At 36.5% G+C, this 17011-nt stretch overlaps 1 protein-coding gene across 12 annotated transcripts in view; it reads right to left on the bottom strand.

The window, feature by feature from the left end:
* The window catches only part of ptprt (protein tyrosine phosphatase, receptor type T), a 316939-nt gene that overhangs the window by 230556 nt on the left and 69372 nt on the right, over nt 1–17011 (bottom strand). For all 12 annotated transcript variants that reach the window (XM_023325145.1, XM_023325149.1, XM_023325147.1 and 9 more), the window contains exons 3-6: nt 7736–7896; nt 6686–6796; nt 2196–2277; nt 683–798 (exon numbers count right to left, since the gene is read on the bottom strand). In XM_023325145.1, the coding sequence (XP_023180913.1) occupies nt 683–798; nt 2196–2277; nt 6686–6796; nt 7736–7896 (470 nt within the window). The remainder of the gene's footprint in view (nt 1–682; nt 799–2195; nt 2278–6685; nt 6797–7735; nt 7897–17011) is intronic.

Here is a 17011-nt window from a genome sequence, read left to right as displayed (position 1 = left end):
GCAGGTTGGTTAAGATTAAATTATTAGCCTGTAGAAAACCAGAGTGAATTGGACTGAATTACAACATAGACACGTTGTAACGTGGCTGATGATGACTACCATTAGTTTTAGCTATCAAATTGTCAACATAATGTAATAAATCTTAAATGTATGCATGATATATAAAAGAAAAAGGGACACAATGCTTTGCTATTAAATGTCAACAGTATTAGCAACTAAGCAATAAGGTCTATGGCTTCACAAGCTATAGACCTTATTTTTTTATTTTTTTAAAAATAAAAAGCATTGAGGGAGAAGGAACGAGGTCACTTATGCTAGCTTGACTTTGACAATCCTACCATGTAGATGTGCTGTAGGATTTGGTTTGTTAGTCATTTTTTTCTCTCCATAAAAGCTACACCTGGTCTGGCGTTCGGTTCGGTTGTGCTTTGACCCTCTTGTTCTCCCTCTTCTGCTATTAACCTTTTACTTTCATGAACATTAAAAATCATCTTACTTCTGTTCTAGTTTGTTCTGGATTGTTTTCCTCTCCACTGTCGCTGCATGCTTGGTATGAAAGTTAACGACACAATGAATACTGTACTGTTTGATAACTAGAATCAATTGGAATATATGTATGACTGAATTGAAATCGAGACGATATTATATAGAATATTATAAGACGGTATGGGACGGTACAAACCTGCAGCCAGAGTTTATCATGCTGAGACCATTTCCCTCCAGCAGTGCACTGGAACGTGGCGTTTTGTCCCACGTTCACCTCCACATTCTGCAGCCGCAGGAAATGAGGAGCTTTACCTGCAACATAACAACAACACACAAATTATGGTAACAAGTTCATATGAACAAAATCAATAACTGAATACAAATACACACATTATGTGTAAATTAATTCCAAGCTGAAATAAAATAAATATGAAAATTGAGAAACTCACCTGATTTAAATTGTTAAAGTCTCAATTTTAGATCAAACTGCTTGGTTTTAGTAAAATACTTAAATATTTTACTAAGTTTAAATAGACTTAAACAAGTTACAGGGTTCACAATGAACTCCAACTGGTTACATCCAGAAAAAACAGTTTAATTCACTTTGACTTTGACCTAGGACACCATTACACTCTTGAGTTTGTGCCGTCCAACCATAATGTGGTCGGATGACTTGCTGCTTTGGGTAAACGTTGCTACAGCATAACTTTTGGTGCACACTGTCAGAAAAAACAAAAACAAACCATCATCCTCCTACCACTTCCTGTCGTCTTCTTTGTTGTTTTCACCAGTAGTAACATCTGGCTGTTGATTGTGTGAAGCGAAAAAAGTGTTTTCATTGCAGTTTTGCAAAATAAACCAATTTTAATGCAGCTGAAAGACCAACTCATCCTAGCACAAAACCTTTTTATGGGAAGACTATTTTTTTCAAATGGGCTTTTTTCCATTAAGCAAATTAACTTTTGAAATTTCAATTTGCGCGATTTTATGACACATAGCTAGCGTTTGTGTAAACAATATTACTAAAAGACATTTGTAATGTAAGACACAGCAGGTTATTGTTGTAATCAGAAGGGAGGCGTGGCTATGAGACAGATGAGTGCAGGCAGGCTGACATTGTGGTGACTTTGGTCTGGTACTGAGAGCCGTCTGCGACTGGTTAATTTCATTTGACTGTCTGTAGAAGTAGATAAACCCAACCGAGTGTGGAGCCATCACTCATTTAATAATGATAATTTGCTTTGGCAATAATGACAAGGACTTACACATGAAGGTTGCTCCTTCAAAGCTTTTATAATTCATCTTTCTCCATGACATTTCATTATATTGGTGTTTCTACTTATTTTTGTGCATTATAATAATTCAGATAGGTTTGGGCAGTTAAAACTTTCACATTTTGAAATCAACATTATTGTTTAGTAATGTTTTTATTAATATAAGAGGGAATTTAAGCAGCCAGGAAATAGTAAGTTGGTGATTTTTATAGCACAGAGTTTTGTGGAGCAAAGTGTTTCTGTCAGATTTGAGTGATGAAGACCCTGAGTTTGGACCTTCTTCTGGTTCTCTGCAATCTGTCTGCAATCCTCACTGTCTGCGTGCGTGGGCGTGGGCGTGTGTGTGTGTGCTTGTGTGTGCAGGACAGGAATAAAACAGATGATGCTCAGCAAGGCTACAGTTTTGCAGGGTCAAACCCAGTCTCTCTCACTTACGGCAAGGATGAGCGAGAACTCGTATGTCATCGATGGCGATGAAACCTGGGTGGCCTTGGACCGAAACCGCCTCGAATATTACCTGAGAGTCAAAACAGGAGGAAGAGGAAGAGGAAGGAGAAAAATAAATAAATGAAAGAAATCCAGATATAAAAACTTTTTTTTTCCTTCACAGGCTGCTGCGTCTCGACATCGCTGTGAAGAAGCTCATATGGGAAGCCCAGGGGAATTTTCCACCAAAAGTCAGCAACTATTCCTCTTTTCACTTCATCACTTCTGTCTCTATCCGTATGCCAGCCACATATGCTGTCACTTCTCCGCTTTTCTCCCTTCTTACTTTCTCCTCATCCATCTTCCATCACTCATTGCCCCCTGTTTTTCCCTCATCTCTTTTTATCCCTTTCTGAAGCTGTCGCTTTGTGTTGTTCTTCATTTCTTTACCCCAAACATGCACTTAAAAAAGACCTGAACACAGACTGAGGATGACATGAAGTCAGCTGGGTGGCTGGGAGGCCATGAACTCCTGACCCGCCAACATAAACATGACTATAATGTCAAACCGCCTCCAAACAGAGGCAGGATACTCTGAATAGTAAGATCACTTTTTCTCAAACAAATTCCACACATTTGCATCAAAACAACAACTATTTCTTATTAAAATAAAACATAAGAATGCTGCTTGGTAAGTTTATTGGCCAATCATGATTCCATCTTAAATTTAAGCACTGTAAAACATAAAACCGTACCAAGTAAAAATCTGACTTTTTATCAAAAATTAGTCTTTAATCTTCTGAAATAAAAAAAAATCTGAATTCTGAGGAATAAAAGTTATGATTAAAGTAAAAAAAAAAAAAAAGACTTTCTTGATTTAGTTTCTTGTGCAAATGTCTTAGTAGACCTGAAATAAGACCAAATAACTTGCAAGTAACTTTTCAGCAAGACACACAAGCTTGTTTTGAGTCAATAATTCCCCTAAATATTAATTTTAAAAGGTCCAATCAGATTGATTCCATTTGTTCAATCTTGTGATGGCCAAATCCATGGCCACACTCCTTTGTTGGTCATTCTTTTTATACACAGTTTATTTATTCATACAAACACAACAACACTTTAGTTTCAATAAAAACATTTATTAGTTGATTTGGATACATTTGTTCTATTAGTTAGTGTGCACATTTAGTTAGCATATGTATTTATTTACCCGCCTTGGAGTTGCCAGACAAAGGATGGGGGCCAGAGCTCAGCAGGCTGAAATGCTGATTGGACCGAACCACTAGTTCCTGCTGGCAGGGGGAGTTTGTAGTTTCTTTGTTTAGATAAGTTTTGTATTTAAGTAAATAGTAGTATTTAAAGTTTAATATTTTTGATTTTCATTTTTGGGTCTTTAGTTTAGCCAAACGTAGCTGTACTGTTATTTGTTTTTATGTTATGTGTAATTGTATTCTGTTTAGTTACCCTATTGTGTCTTAATTGGTTTGATCAACCAGTATATAAACCCCTGTGTGTCATTTCTATGTTAGGTCAGTTATGTTTGCTTGTTTATATTTTTTGCCTGAGTTCAGTTTTGCTTCTGGTCAAAGAACTTTTTTTGTGTCTTTTATGAGCTCAGTTTATCTTTTGTCAATTATAATCTTTGGGTTAAAATAAAAAACCCTATTTTTCTAATATATCCTGTGACTCCTCCTGTTTTTAACTCGGTCCGTCACAAATCTTATAAGTGAAAAAGTCTGCCAGTGGAACTAATACTTTTTAAAATCAATATTAATGAATTATTATCTTAGAAGAAGCTCCTTTAACTTGTCTAAAGGTTACTAGTAAGTTGCTTTTTACTTCTGATTCAACTTGAAACTAAATCATTAGTGATTTATTTTAGAGTTTTCTACTCATCTTAAATAATCTCACCTTTTTGTGCAAGTGTAAAGCTTTTATATAAAAGTAATTCTACCACCATAGGGTTTGCATAAAACCACTTTGCTGCACTCAGTGGTGGGAAGTAACGAAGTACAAGTACTTCGTTACTGTACTTAAGTACAATTTTCGTGTATCTGTACTTTACTTAAGTAGATTTAATAATGGATACTTTCTACTTTTACTCCACTATATTTAACAGTAAGTATCTGTACTTTCTACTTCACTACATTTCTATATAGCGTTTCGTTACTCGTTACATCCAAGACGCATTTCAGTTTTTTGATTTGTTCGTTAGTTTGAAAGTATCCAATGGCGAGAGCAGAATCAGTCCGCTGAACCAATCCAAAGCGGGAAATAACCATTAGGCCCTCCCTCAAGAAGAGCAGCACAGTACGCAGGACCTGCAGAATCATTAACTCCCAGAATGGAGTCCAAGGATAGTCATCCTCCAGAAGACCTGCCCCACCCATGGCCTTATTTAAAAGATTTCTTTGAAATAACTGGGTCAAAAAACGCTTCCTGGAGATTCCAATGCCGCCTTTGTCTTCCCCGAAAGCATGAAATTCTATCTTTCAAAAATTCACCATCAAATTTGAAAAAACTTATTGAGGTAAGTTAAGTTGCTAAACGCTATCGACGTTAAATTAATTTGTGTTAGTGAAGTTTTATGTAATCTTAGCAAGCTTTTTGTTGAACTCGACTGCAGTAAATAAATACGATTACTGTATATTGTTATAAGCTAGCATGAACTTGCAAGTAACAGTGATTACTGCGGTCGTGATCACGTCTCCCGCCATGAATGTTACATATAAGTTGACGCTAAACTCCTTCACGTCCTGGTTATTGAATAAATGTTAGCGCCATTAAAATAATCTCCATGTAACAGTTACAGTCATATTCAATAAATTAGAATATGGGTTCCAATGAGACGCAATTGTCGCAAGTCCGGCGACATTGGCGGACATGCCCGCCCACAGAGTCAGCCGGACCCCCCCTGCCTGGAAGGTGTTTATTGTCAGCCCCTTTCTGTTAACAGTTCTCTCAAAATAGCTGGCAAAAAAGTTAAGTTCATGTTTTGTTAGGACGAAAGACTAGATGTTTCCAAATCGCTTGATGTTTGTTAGGTCAGTTTAAAGTCCCTTTTTTCAGGGAAACAATTTTCTTTTGAACGTGTTTATTTTGAATTAAATAAAACATTTCAAAGGTATAATAATTTCTCTCATTTTGCCTAATTACATGTAACCCTGCAGGTCATCCCTGGAATTCTGATGCATAGAATAAAATATCTAAATCTAAACTGTCACAGGGGGTAAACACAATAAAAACATGCTTTATCTGCAGCATTGCTCATTAAAATGGTACATTACTGATTTATTAAAACTAAATACGATAGGTACACTTAATGACATTATATAAGCCGTTAGGTATTATGGTCGGCAAGTACTTTTACTTTTAATACTTAAGTAGTTTTAAAAGCTTGTACTTTCTTACTTTTACTTAAGTAAAATAATAATGTGGTACTTTGACTTTTACTTGAGTAAATTTTTGTCTGTGTATTTGTACTTTTACTTAAGTACATTGTATGAGTACTTTCTCCACCACTGGCTGCACTTGATGCTCTGAACTTTTAACTGATAGTCGGTGTAGAAAAGGGAAGTGTCATCTCTCCCTGGGAGGTCACAGATAATTAGGGAGGAAAAGATAAAGAAGCCTTTAATTCACTTTAGCTCCTATAAAGTCTTATATCTGTGATGCTTTTATCCACTGTGCAACACTCAGGTCATTACCTAAAGCAAAGGTACTGTAGTGTTACTTCACGACAGCACAGAGCTGTATACTGCTGCACCTTTAATAGACCAATAAACAAGGAAGCACAGCAAGACTGGAGGTCATTAAACGAACAGTTCAGTTACAGAACTCACCACAGTACGTGACTCAAAACTGTAAGTAGTGACTACTTATAGTAGGTAAAATATATGTTTCTACCTCTGCATTTCAGAGAAACAGTCAGGTTGTCGAAAACAATTCAAAGTTTTATTAAAACTTTAAAATAAGCTCCATCTCTGGGTGTTATGGAGTCGTGTCGCAGTCCGACAGCGTTGGCATCCCGTACTAATATAGATATTGATCCCGATATTAAGAAAACTTCTAGATCTGGTTTCCTGACAACATTCCCGATACATTAGGTCAGATCTATTTGTGAAGCTGTTGGTGTATTTAAGTGTGATGTTCTGGTGCAGAATTATAAAATAAAAGTGTGATTCAGTACATTTATGTCTGTGGTTAAAAGAAATAAATGATTTTAATAAATTCAGCTGTTTTTCTGTATCAGATCAGCATCAGCAGATTCTAAACCTCAGATATCAGAAGTAAAATAAGTGGAACGCTGTGTCCGTATTTCATGAGTATTACTATAAACAGAGAGCGCGTGTGTGTATGCGTGTGTGCGTGTGTGTGTGTGTGGGTGTGTGTGTGTGTGTGTGTGTGTGTGTGTGTGTGTGTGTGTGTGTGGGTGTGTGTGTGTGTGTGTGTGTGTGTGTGTGTGTGTGTGTGTGCGTGTGTGTGTGTGTGTGGAGTACCTGATAGGAGTTGGGCCAGAATGTGGAAATGGCGAGTTCAGCCTTGACCCAGCCTTCGGTGACGGTATCCGAGGCGTTCCACACCGGGTTACCTTGAGCGCCTCCATTCACCTGCAGGTGGCGAGCAGCAGGGAAGGACGACAGAAAGGTAAATGATGAAAAGAGCTGATTCAGGGATCCTGCAATCCATAGCAGCAAACCTCAAAAGACAGATTTTCCTTTGATGTGGTGCTGCAGAGGCTTTTTAACCCCTTCAGACCTGAACTAAAACATCTTACCTATTTGGATGTTTAATGCTGATAAGAAGTGTTTCTCAAACTTTTTCAGGCTGAGCATCACTTAACCCATTTAACAAACACTAATGCAATAATGACACCAATGAAAACACTAGTCTCTCTACTCACTTATTGTTGTTTTCTTCTGATGAAAAGGGTGGAGCTGTTTATTTTTTAAGATGTAAATGGCCACAACAAAACCATGAACACGTCTTCTCTGGGCTTCTTGACTTATTTACAGATTATTAAAGTTTGTAGTCTAAGCTTTCCAATCATGTCAAACATATGGAAATCAAAAGAGAAGTTGTTCTTCACTATCAAGTGTTGAGTGCATTAGGACTATTTGCAATCTAGAAGCATGATAAAAGAAATGCTGAGTTGCTTTGGCAGAAACAAAAATTCTCTTCTGCAGCCTAAGCAGGCAAAGTCATAAAAAACAACAGTTCTCAGCAATTGAGACTCATTGGCAGTCGTTCAAAAGAATCGAACCGCTAGTGAACGATATATCAAAACTTACCGCAGGTAGAGCTTAACTTCCTCCGATCATAAAAGTAATCCTGGCGTTGTATTCATTCCACTAATATCTTCAGTTTTTCTTTTGAGTGACTCGGTTTTAAGCCATTTATTCATTATTATTTTTAAACAATCCTTCGGTAAGCTAGCTATGCACGTCACACCTTGTGCTGACGTCACGGCGTTTCCATGCAGTACCTTTTGCACCAGTCCTTCTCAGCCAACCATCCGCTTCCACACATCTTTATTTTCTGCTACACACCTTGATGTAGACGTTTAAAGTTCCTGGGCTTGCCCCGTCGCGACTGGACAGAGAGTACAGGAAGTCGATGCAGTGGGTGTCGTTCTCCTTCAGGGTGGGCATGTACAGGTGAGCCTTCTGTCCTGACGCACGGCCCGATGCATTCACTACCATAAACGAGCCTGCACAAGAAAAAAGAACAAAAAAACACACATGAAGTTAATCTGACATCAGTTTTCAACGGTATCATGTCCTAGTAACCTTTTGAAAGACATTTTGGACTGAAACTGCATGCTACTATTGGGCTGCAACACCCACATAATTAATGAATGCATGTTTCTAAAGGGTGAGAAAATTCCATTAAGTTACATGGAAAATAAACACGGCACTTTTTCATCTAATAAACAGGAATTGTAGCTTTTTCCAAACAGGTTTTATTTTGTTTTCTCTCAGTCTGCTTTTAAAAAAATCTTTTTTTACATGTTTCAGTTACCATAGCGTCTAGGTGTTCCCCAAGGCAAGGTCTTGGGACCAGTCCCATTTATTTTATACTAGAGGTGAGACTTGAATAAATAATTTTAATCAGGTAATTAATTGGTAATTAATCAAACGAAAATAATAGCCTTTTAATCAAAACAATATATCAACAAAATAAGCTTTTGTAATCACAAAAACATTGTTTACTGCTAAATCATTGAATAGACATATATAAGCTAAGCAATAAAATTTCTTGTTTTTAATCTTATTTAGTCAAATTCTAATAGAAAACCACGTAGGGCTATTGACAAAATAAAAATGTTAAATTCAAAAACCCTTTTTGCTGCTAAATTGTTGAACAGACATATGAGAATAGCGAAAAATATTCATATAAAGACATCTATTGATTTTAAATGTGATGATTGAGGCTTTTTAAATAGCCTACCCATATCTGAGTTCAAATATCTTAGTTTAGTTAAAACATGGATCAGATTTATGGGCGAAAAACCTCCAGTTTCAGACATACTTTGGTGACAATAACTGGCCAACGCTCAATAGTCATATTTGGGGATTCGGAAGTGAATCGTCGGTTTGTCACTAGCCAATGACAGTTTCTAGTTTTTAGTGAATTATCAGCATGAAAAATTAACACTAAGCTGTAAAGAAATGCTAAAATGTCCTGCTTTTCTCCTACTGTAAGGCCAAATGAAGGGATGTTGTAACTTTTTTGTGTTTCTCCTGCATTCATTTTTTCCTTGGCACCCTTAAGGTATTGCCCTTTGGGTCGAAAGCATCCAGTTAAATGAACTTTTTAAATAAACTCGACTTGAATATGGAGTCCTATTTTATAATGATGTTTCCTTACATGCACAGGATACTTTATGCTTCACAGAGAGAGAATCATTGATTTCTTCAGGACATTAAGTGCATCCTCCATGGATAAATAATGTCCCACAAACTATTAATTACTGAGTACTGTGAGCTGGAAAATGGCTGGTAAGTTTCGTACAGCATAAACCAGATGCTTGATGCAGCAAAAAAAAGCCAAGCTCTTAAAGCTCTTTAAATCACCAAAATGGTATATCAATGTCCTAATGCATCCACACCCTGAGGGTTGCAAAACCAGGCGTAAACCACACTTTCTTTGTCAGCTTATGGTTTAAGTGTGTTTTAGTCGGTGCTTTACGGCCGAGGATGGAGCTTTTATGGGTCGACCAGCTCCATTTGGCTAACTGCCATCAGCTTCTCTAAGAATTAGAAGCGAGTGGAAGAGTCTCTGGGAAGGGAGAGGAAAAAAGTTGCATAATAAATAAAGCAGGTGTGACTGTGCAGATTAATCGTAACTAAAGGTGCATGCTTATATTTTTTGTCCTCTGGTGGTTTCTGAAGGGTTTTTAACAGAATAATAATAATAATGGAGACAGAACTTACAAATAAAACATAACTAATACTTTGTTCTAGGTTTGAAAATATATCTTGTAGTAAAAATTGAATTAAATGGCTCCCAAATAGCATCTATGCAATGCAAAATGGGATTTTATGATTATGCTACTTTTTCATGACAAACACCTTAACAGTTTGGATGGCTGAGAAATAAGTAACTTACCTATGTTTAAGCCTAATTTATTTTAGGATAAATTACACCTGTTGTCTACTGTAATAACCCTTTTTCATTTTAACCAAATCATTTTCCACGTCCTGTGGTTTGAATAAAACATTTTCTAAAATATCTGTGGCATTTTACATGCAGAGAAAATTTAAAATTTCTGGAAGAATTGCAAATATTATAATGAACACATAACTTGGCAAATTAAGGTGGATGGAGCAACATAAAAATAGGCCAGTGACACTATGGATGTAAAAAACACCAACAGAGAATGTGAGAATGAATCTCATGGATATAAATTATCGTCTTTTACACAATAGAGTAACAAGATGCTTTTATTCACTCACACTCCAACAAGCATCACCAGAAACAGAACAAACTCACAACCAGCCATTTCTCACATTGTTTCGCTGCTATGGAGGTTAGAGAGACAAAAATCTGTTAATGTGAGAAAAACCCTTGAATCCGTCTACCGTATCACACACACACACCCACACACACCCACACCCACACACACCCATACACACGTCCAGATCAGAATAAGTGGGTCAACTCAGAGCAACAAACGTTCCAGCACACACTGCCACTCGAGACCAACTGTTTTCACAAAAACTGTGGAGTCTGAGATCTCACTTTTACTTTTCCAAAGATGTCGACAACAAAGTGAACCAGAATCCTCTGCTGCATATTTCAGCTATGGAAATTATTGTAAATGGGACCTATTATCCAAAATTCACCTTTTTGACATTTGTGTGCTTCTATTTGGGTTTCTACTGTTTCTAAAAACAGACCAAGTACTTAAAAAAACACCCAGTTGTTTTGTTGGCAACAAGTTGATGTATCTGGGTATCTGGAAAATCCTTCCGAACGTAAAGTAACAAATCAGCAGGGACTGCCCATTACCTAGCAACCCCAGCAGAGTTCCACCCGTTACCTAGCAACCTTAGTGAAGCCCATCCCCGTTACCGAGCAACCCAAGCTGAGCTCTGGCACAAATAGTGGGAAGGAACTGCACATTAAATTTACCCAAATACATTTTGGGCAGTAGGTATAATTAAAAATCAATAGATTGGAAAAAGTTTACACAAAAAAATCCAAACTCTGCATCCATTACTTGCTTTTGTAAAACATATATGATTACGATGATGTATGATTTCATATTTATCTCACAGGCAAAAGTAATTATCATCAAAGTATCATCAAAAAGAGAATATTGATACAAAATTTAGGCCTGTTATGAGTGGATGCTAAAACCTGAATCAACTGAAACAAATAGTTACTTATGAAATTAGGTATTTTCTTTTTTCCGTGACAATTACTGCATATTCAGGCAGAAAAGACTCCTAAATACAAATGGATAATTATATGTTGTATCAGCACAATACCAGACAACGCAGGAACAAACGTTTAGGCTCTTTTTTACAAGCAATCTGTTGCAAAAACACAAGTAAGAGACAGAAAGCAAGATTTGAGCTCCAACAAGGTGATTCCCTGAGACAATCAATAACAATTTAGTTCTATTTCACAAGAAAAGTCACTATTTTATGGAGCTTTTCTTCTGTGAACTGAGACGGCTTTCAAAGCAGTTTGGCATTTTTCCACAATAGTCCTATAGAAAGGAAACGTCTGCAGCCATATATTAGTGTTGATATTATTCAGTTAACAGTAATGCACACTTAAGTGTTTGTGCACTGGATTTATGTCTTTAGCTTGTGACAATATGTGAAGGAGGTGGATGCATCCTTTTAATAGAGCTGAAAAGCTATTATATACAGCGTAGGAGGCCAGCTTAAAGGAAAACACAGATATGCACACCTGAACAAAGGAAATGATGCTGTCTACAGGTCCTGGGGAATATATGCTCCATACTTTGGCATCATCTTCCCACTTGGGATCATATAGGATGTGGTATTTTTAAACAGCAGCAGGTTAAGGTCTGTGATCAGGAGAAAATATGGATTTCTCTTTTCTGTTTCCTATCTGAAAGTTTTCAGCTGGAGTTAAAAGTACGCACCAATCCACTTTTTTCACTTCCGATACCAATATCTGAGTTTTAGTATCGGCCGATACCAATCCAATAAAGAAGATTGACTGAGAATGTTTATTTTTTCTAATCATTACAAATTAATTTGATAACTGCAGCAGTACAGCACATTTAAATACACAAATATCTTCACAAACTTGGTCAAACATGTAAAAACAGCTCTAGTTTGTTGAGTCAGTGCAGTTAGGAGTAAAACAAACAATGTAAAATAAATAATAAAGAAACTGAGTCAAAAATAATAGGTTGACTACTACACATTGGTCAAATACTTAAAACAAACAAGCAAACCTTCTTTCAAATGGGTCTGAAAGTGCAATTAGAAATTCTAAATATCATGTAAAATGAGTCAGAAAACATTTGTTTGAATCTTGAAGTCTACAGCCTTTGTTTAGATTGTTTGAGAATGAAACTGATTAAATTTTCCAATACCAAAAACCAAACTAGTACCTGAAAACAAACTTAAATTGGATGAGCGAGAGAAGGAAGCTAAGCATGAGCAAAACCAGAAAGTACTGAAAATCTTCAGCTGCTGGACGGACACGACTTCTTTCTATCTGGATGAAAAACGGCGCCATTGTTGGGTAAAATGGCTCATCTTCCTCATCATCACCATCGCATAATTTATGCCGAAGGGAATCGGCGAACCCCAACACAAATATGTCTTTGGCCTTCGGTCCATTTAGTACACCCGATTCCCCCCTGAGGTGCCTCACACCCCCATATGTTCATTGTCCTGAATGGGTAATGGCCCTGCAGGATCATCATCATCATCAGCAGGAACAGACAGAAAGCTGGGCTGAATATATCATAACACATTGCTGAAAAAAGCAAAGAAATGTGTACAATATTGCTAAAATCCACAAACATTTGAGACTTTAACACACATTTTAATAATTCAAACACTAAAAATATCTCATTATGCATTAATGCTCACAGTTGAAACCATTGGGACTAACACAGAGGCCAACAGTCACTTCCTGAGCTCCGTTATCAGGGAACAGCCAATCAGAGGGAATATTAGACATACTCTACAAAAACATAGAGAATAGATAGTGACTACTGTTAAATAAAAGTATGTTGGCATTAATTGAATAAAAGAGTAAAGAAAAATGCAAAAACTTCCAATTTTGTAGGAGCTGGAGTTTAAGCTAAGTCGCTAATCCTGCTCTGCTGAAAGGCCTCCAGGGTAAAGAACAGAAACTAAACTAAATCAAACCAACATAAAAACAAAATCTATTCAAAACGCTGACTTGAACCAAAAAAAAAAAACTCAGAAATAATTAAGAAAGAAAAAGAAAAACCTAATTAAAAACCTTACACAAAATGATGCATTTAAATTGTGTTGCATTTGTATTCTAGATAGCCATTTAGTTTCAATCTATGTTCTTACATTAAACTTAATCTTCATAGCTCATCTCTTACGACACTGTTCTCTGGCCCCCACCTGTTCTCTGGCCCCCACCTGTTCTCTGGCCCCCACCTCCATCTCTTAACCTTGCAGTAATCTGATAAGTCGGTAATTGAAATGCCTTTAATGGGGCAATGGACTAAACCTGAATGCAAACAACTCATTCATCTGTCTGAGGTTGAGTACGTTCTTCTATCCTGCCGTCCTCTTTCCCCTTCATCCCTATGTGCCCTTCTTTTAAAATCCATTTATAATCCATCATTCTTACTCTCCTTTGTCCTCCCTTTAGTATTCCCTCCTTCAGATTGTCCATCTCTCTCTCCGCCGCAAGCGTCTTGTAAACACACCTGACCATTAGAGTGAAATTTACTCCCAATAAGAGCCAAAAGAAAAAAAGCTTTTAAAGCATCAAAATCTAATTCATTTACTCATATTACAGCAAATGGAGCAGGCGGTGCGTTGGGGTGAGGGTGTGTGAGGCTGGGGAATTTCGTCACTCTTCACAAACCTCGCAAATGGCTTTTTATAATGCTTTTACATCAGTTTATGTTGCGGTCGGCTGGCTCTCTTCATTTGCGCTAAACACAGAAGCTAAATGTTGACACTTCACCAATAACTGATGGTGAAAGAGGCAAAGAGAGGAAAAATGTTAAACACTGACAATCAGGAAGACAAACATTAAATTAAAAGAGTCATGAAACACTGTGCGGAAGTTTTAGACCACTTTGCTTCCAGGCCACAAGATTTAGGGTCCTATGAAATTTGTTTTATTTTCCAAACTCTGTTCCTTCTGTTTTAATTTTCCAGAATTCCATTTCCCCATATTTAGCAACCCAGAAAATACATAATTATGGTGTGAACGCTGCTGCAGGAGGTCTACATTTAATTTATTCTGTATCACGAACGAAAAACTTGTGTTTCCACACAACATCGCTTTTACAAGGTGTTAAAAGTGTTTCTCCCTAAATTTTTTTTAAAGAACTCTAAAACTAAGAATATGACTTTCAACATAAAAACAAATCTCCATTTTACAAATGTTTTACAGCTGAACTCAACAACTATAAGTTGTTTGTGCATATTTCATAATGATCAAGTGCCATTTAGGTGCAAAAACAGGCAGTTTGTTTCCTTACAGGAATAATCAATTTCAAGTCTCACTTCTACTAATTTATTAAAATGTTAAAGTTTTAGCAGAAGTGATTAACTGCAGCCAGCTAGGAGCTAGCTAGAAGTTAGCTAGCAGTTAGCCTGCTCCTTTATGTTTCTAAGTAATCGTCGTATTCTTGCACCTCCAGTCGACTGTCCGCTGACAAAACGTACAGAGTTTTATGCCATTTCATAAAACTTACTGGCCCTGAACCCTGTGCTAAGCTTTAAGTTATTTATTTGTTTTATGGGGAAGACATCTATGTTACATAAAGTTTTTCGCCATGACTGACTATTTTGTTCTGTTGAGGCCATAAAGATTTTTCTCAGTCTTGACCTTTATATGCTCTAGATGCTTCAACCATGTTCTTTAACTCAACTCAAAACTTTTGCAAATCTTTGTCTAAACAGCATAAAGTAACAAAGCCAGTAACTGCATAATCAATAATCAATCATCTTCAATTTCCTGAGGGAGTCTTCCCAAGGGATCAATAAAGTACAAGTCTAAGTCTAAGTCTAATCTCCATGACAAACTTTGTTACAGAACATTTGTGTTTTCAGACTGAGGCATTAAAGCAGCAACAAAGCAGAGATGAAATCTCCCTTTAATGGATCAATTAATTCCCCTGATTTTCTGTTAAAACACGACATTGATAGAATATTTTCACTGAATACACTGAACATGAACGGCTCCCTGGGGTCTTCGCTCAATGCTCAATTCTTTCTCTCTTAAATCTTTCTTTGATTTTCCTTATCAGATGTTTTATGTCTGTCGTCTTTTGGATAAAAACACCGTCTGAGCTCTCAGAAACAGCTCTGTGGTTTTTCTTGCAGCTTCTAAGGCTTTGCTATAAACTTGTGATTTAACATTTTTTTCATTCAGTGTTTGACAGGGAATTTGATTGCGACAGTTCGACAGCATGTGGCCTGGAAATGTCTATCAGAACACATCTATGGACATTTTCCCACATATTCTGCTCTGATAATCTACTGCACTTCTTTGTCTCTTTCAGAAGTTTGTAATCATGACTGGAAATTTAATAATGTGAATATATTTCCAGCTGCTACAATATTTATTTCTTGTTCATTGCAGCACTGCAAAAACACAAAATCTTACCAAGTATTTTGGTGCAAATATCTTAGAACAAATTACTTACACGTAACTTTTAGCAAGATATAGGAGCTTGTTTTAGGTCAATAATTCATGATTATTAATAAAATGTTACGACAAGACATCTCCCCATGTCATAAGTGAAAAAGATGCAAATGGAACTAGTACTTTTAAATTTATATTCAAAATGATTTACTTAAAACAAGCTAGCATATCTTGGTGTAAAGTTACCTTTAAGTTAGTTTTGTCTTATTTCAAAGTAACTAAGATATTTGCACTAAAAACTAGACTAAAATAGTTGGTAAGATTTTGTGTCTTGGCAGTGATAAGTCTGAAGTAATATTTAAAATACACTCATATTCAATAAATTTAGAATATGCGTTACGATAAAAAGTGCCTTCTGAAACTAACCTTTAATCAGGTTTTAAATATACATTTCGCTAACTACAAATGTCTATTTTTTAATGGTTTTTGAATTGTAAATATATTTTCTTTATAAGTGGAAATCATCATAACTAACAGAAATAAAGGCCTTCAAACATCCATCTGTGTGTATTTAATGTATTTATGTTTCTCTTACCAATGAAGTTCAGAAAAAGTACTTGTTCAATTGGCAGAATATTTCACTTATAACATGGGAAAAAAGTCATGTTACAAGTTAAATAATCTGCCAATGGAACTTTTTTTATTTAGGGTTAGGCTTAATATTACTTTTTATTAATATTAAGAAATTATTTGCATAAAACAAGTCTCGATATGTTGTTCAAAAGTTACTTATAAGTTATTTTTGTCTTAGTTCAAGCATACTAAGATATGCTTTGCACTTGAAAGCAGACCAAAAACACTTGGTAAGATTTGGTGTTTTTGCAGTGATTGTATTCCTAAAGTTCTCCTATAAGAGAAAAGTGGACAAATTATTTGATAGTTAAGAGAGTTTGCAAATTTCCCATTTCATAAAAGTAATATGTTGATCTGAGACTTAATGTAAACGCCTTCTGATTGATCGGTGCGACATTATGCAGCATAAATTAATTTCTCTTGCCTTTTGACATCAGTTCAGGAGGCTTTCAAATTTCAAGGGTGGGAAGGGGGTGGTGTCGGAATCGGAAATGGCTGCGTTAACCACCACACGAGTCATCAATAAGCTTTTTAGTGGTAAATAAGAAATAAATGACCTCACATACACAACCGCATGCCCAGAGGCCAATGAGAATCCGTTGTAATCCCTCTCTAATAAGCTGAGAAAGACAGGGACATTGGCATTATTGATCAGACCTTCAGGGACAACTTTTATATTTCTTTGCAGATAGACTGATCAATAGTCAGGATGCAAGTAACAAACACAATGCACATACAGCCAGAGACACAAGAAGGGAATCTTTGGTTAGATTTGACCTGTGGGAACTCTAAATCCCAAAAGTCCCTGCTGTCGCTGGATCACAGCTGGGTTGACCTATAGGAGATCGAAATCCCAGCGTGCGACCAGCGACACTGGAGACATTGAA

This window comes from Xiphophorus maculatus, chromosome 20, assembly GCF_002775205.1.
Source record: "Xiphophorus maculatus strain JP 163 A chromosome 20, X_maculatus-5.0-male, whole genome shotgun sequence".
Lineage (NCBI taxonomy): Eukaryota > Metazoa > Chordata > Actinopteri > Cyprinodontiformes > Poeciliidae > Xiphophorus > Xiphophorus maculatus.
The sequence above is the reverse complement of the archived record's forward strand: the minus strand, read 5'-3'. Positions and strand labels throughout refer to the sequence as shown.